Consider the following 3,956-nt stretch of genomic DNA (forward strand, 5'->3'; position numbering starts at 1 on the left):
CTGGGTCTCGACCCAACCCGTTCAACCCATTTTAATTCTGAACCATTTCGACCAATGACCTGTTTTGACCCAAAACCATTTGATCTTTGACCTAACCCGACCCATCTCGACCCGTTTGCCAAGTATAGCAATAACCTACTTCCTCAAAAGATAGGTATATTTGTTTGGAGAGCGCAAAGAAATCGATTACCGGTAAGACTTGAATTTGACAAAAAAGGAGTAGATCTCGACTCGGTTAGGTGTCCAATATGTGATGATGCTTTAGATTCAATCGATCACACTCTTCTCCACTGTTCGTATGCTAAATATGTTTGGGATAGATTTTTCAAATGGTGGAATCTAAAATACCCGAGCGGAACCGACGTCAATACTATCTTACAAGGTGGAAATTTCTTCTCAAATAACAACGCAAGCTTAAAAATATGGCAAGCTTCTGTATGGGTATGTGCATACAAGTTATGGCAAAATTAAAACGAAAAGGTCTTCAACAATAAAACTCGAATAGCTCCAATGTTTCTCTAAGATATTCAAGCAAAGTCTTTTGAATGGATTGCAAACCGATCTAAAACGTCTTCCTTTAATTGGCTGAGATGGATCTCATCTCCAAGTGAAATAGATGATCCCGGTTAGATTGTACTGTATTTGAGTCGTGTGTTCGTCTTCCTTTTTTCTAGCCGTGTTGTAATATTTCCTATTGCTTCGTTAGCCTGCAAAGCAGGTTGTGTTTGTTTCTCCTGTATTTTCTTCTTTGAAATGAAATATGGATTTGTATTAAACATTTAATGAAGGTGTTTATTGTACACTAGACATAAAAAATAATAACAAACATTTTGTGCCAACATGATTGGTTATGTTTTGTACAAAAATGATCAGTCATGTATGTAAAAAACACGTCACACCATTTCGTACAAATATCTAATATAATGTATATAATTAAACAATACATACATCTCCATAAACCGTTCCAAATTAGTATTGCAAAAACTTCATCGCTGCCACGTTTACCTCATCAACTTGTTTATAATAATGACATACTGCTTAAAATTAAATAGTGTCACATTAATGCACCTCACCAGTTCTTGCATACCCCTCAATAGTTAATTAATACAAAGTATTTTACTGCATATTGTACAATAAAAAAACACAGTCGCCTTGCTTGATGAAACATGTAATTAATATCGAATTAACATGTCTTCAGACCGTCACGCTGTTAAATCTATATTTGACTTCAAGCTTAATGAATAAGTCATTATATTTTTTGTTCTAATTTGTGGTGTTTTCTAGAATTCTTATTTTTCAGATTTTGCAGTTGAGGGGACCAAAATATCATTTCTGATAGTTACTTTGAAGTTGTTCTGAAGTTCAGATGATTTTGTACAATGACGTGAAAGTTATTGCTTACTTTGAACTAAGGGCTTGGGTTTTTGTTTCAGATGATTTTGATGTGTTCAATATTAGCAAATTAAAGCTATTTATCAATCTGTGGGCGGCGAGTATGAATCGTTTCCTAGTCTCGATTTTCTTCAAGTGGCTTTTAGAAAAAAAATTTCAAATAAAAGGTTTCTAATTGTTCTAGATGAAGTATGGAATGAAAACTACGAGCAATGGGAACTCCTCGAACATCCTTTTCTGACGGGGGCACCTGGAAGTAAAATTCTCGTGACATCTCGTAAAACAAAGGTCACATATATCATGAACTTTGTACAACCTTACCATTTGAAGGGTTTGTCATATCAAGTTTCTCTATACCTATTTGCTCAACAGGCCCAGGTTGATAAAAGCATGTTTTCACATCCACAACGAAAAAATTTTATTGATGCTATCCTCAACAAATGTGATGGAATGCCTTTAGCTTTGATAATGCTAGGGAGGCATTTCAGGACAAAAACAAATGTTGAAGAATGGGAGGAGGTGTTGAATGGTGACTCATGTAATGTACTGACACAAGATAAAATTCTTTCGGCACTAAAACTAAGCTATTATAATCTGCCTTCTCATCTAAAGCAGATGTTTGTGTATTGTTCCATATTCCTTAGAGCCTATATATTCGTTATGGATGAAGTAATGCTACTATGGATGGCAGAAGGGTTTTTGTACCATCGCCATCCAACCATGTCTTTGGAGAATTTTGGTTGTGAATGTTTTCGCCTACTGGTGTCAAGGTCTTTTTTTGAGGAGTCAAAGGATGAGTCACGATACACGATGTCTAATATGGTACATGAATTGGCCGTGGATGTTGCAGGAGAATTTTTTTTCTACATTGGGAAATGAGATTGATCTTGAAACCATGAAGGAAACTTTAAACAAGGTCCACCACCTTTCGTTTAGTTCTGGAGAGTTCAAAAAGTTTGACGTGTTACACAGCATTAAACACTTGCGAACTCTTTTGGGTCTGTCGCTAATTGAACCTGATAGTTCCCGAAAGTTCTTATTACCGCCTAAGGTTCTTATAGAATTGATCCCCCATCTACAATTCCTAAGGGTGCTAAACCTAAGCAATTATTCAATCACAGAGGTCCCAAAATCTATTGGTACCCTTGTGCATATGCGGTACCTCAACTTTTCTAATACAGACATCACTTGTTTACCCGAAGAAGTTGGTGACCTTTGTTATTTACAGAGCTTGTTACTTCGCGGTTGTGAAAAGTTACATACCTTGCCAAATAGTGTAATTAAGTTAATCAACCTGCGACATCTTGACATTAGAGATACTCCATGTTTGTTGCCCTTAGGGATTGGTGAGTTAAAGAATTTGCAATCCCTAAGTAATGTCATTATTGGAGGCAAGAATGGGTTAAAAATATCCGAGCTTAAGAACCTGTCGACACTTCAAGGTCGAGTTTCCCTCGAAGGTCTACATAAGGTGACAAATGTAGAAGAAGCAAATGAGGCCAGCTTACGGCAAAAGAAAGATATTGATGATTTAGAGATGGAGTGGAGTGATGTTTTCGATTCCAGGGATGAAAAAACTGAATATCAAGTGCTTAAAAGCTAAACCCTCATAATTAGTTGAAAACCCTAAAGATTATGTTCTATGGGGGAGCAAAATTTCCAATTTGGGTCGGGGATCAGTCATTTGTGCAGTTAACAGAGCTCGCATTACGTGGTTGTGAACGTTGTATGCAGCTACCATCACTTGGACATCTTCAAGCACTTAAGAAGTTGTTTGTTGAAAGCATGAAAAATGTTGCCACTGTAGGTCCTGAGTTACTTGGATCTCCTACTTTTTGTGTGTTTCCAAAACTTGAAGTTTTGGAATTCAAAGATATGGAGGGTTGGGAGAAATGGTCAATCGACAGTGATGGGACTAGGTCCTCTAAATCTTATCCTTGTCTCTATGAGATCTCATTATCAAATTGTGTTAAACTTAAGGTGGAATCAAAACACTTGATACCGTTACTTGAGGTTATACATATACAAGAATGCTCTACATAAGTGTTAAGAAGTATGGTTGGTCTATCATCATTATTTTCTATGCTGACACTGGAAAAATTTGAAGGGCCTCAACTACCTGTACAAGTTTTAGAGAATCTTGTGGCTGTTGAAAATCTAAGCATCAAGTGTTGCCTCAACTACCTGTACAAGTTTTAGAGAATCTTGTGGCTGTTGAAAATCTAAGCATCAAGTGTTGTGATGAAATGATATATTTATGGAAATCAGAACCAAACACGTGCAACTTTCTACCGAGATTACAAAAGTTGGAAGTGTCATTTTGTAAAATGTTGGTAACAATTGTAGATAAGGATGTTAGCATGGAATCCGTTAAAGAAGTGAATATCCATGATTTTGAGATATTAACTCATTATGAATGTCCAAATAGTATTGAAAGGTTGGTAATTTGGGATTGTCCCTCACTCTCATCCTTGAAATTCCACACACCACTTGAGTTCACGTCCACTCTTAAGCTTCTTAAAATTGGACAATGTGATAATCTCGAACAAAATTGGCTTTGTGAC

The 3,956-nt window shown here is 36.5% G+C and overlaps 1 protein-coding gene across 1 annotated transcript; it reads left to right on the forward strand.

The window, feature by feature from the left end:
- The first annotated feature begins 422 nt into the window (after positions 1–422).
- Positions 423–3,435, forward strand: LOC139874865 (putative disease resistance RPP13-like protein 1). The gene is made up of 6 exons (XM_071862260.1): positions 423–441; positions 1,301–1,338; positions 1,459–1,680; positions 1,765–2,154; positions 2,243–2,980; positions 3,127–3,435. Exons 1-6 carry the CDS (start codon positions 423–425, stop codon positions 3,433–3,435), a joined length of 1,716 nt encoding a protein of 571 aa, XP_071718361.1.
- Positions 3,436–3,956: the final 521 nt, after the last annotated feature.

The sequence above is a fragment of the Rutidosis leptorrhynchoides genome, chromosome 11 (assembly GCF_046630445.1).
Source record: "Rutidosis leptorrhynchoides isolate AG116_Rl617_1_P2 chromosome 11, CSIRO_AGI_Rlap_v1, whole genome shotgun sequence".
Taxonomy (NCBI): domain Eukaryota; kingdom Viridiplantae; phylum Streptophyta; class Magnoliopsida; order Asterales; family Asteraceae; genus Rutidosis; species Rutidosis leptorrhynchoides.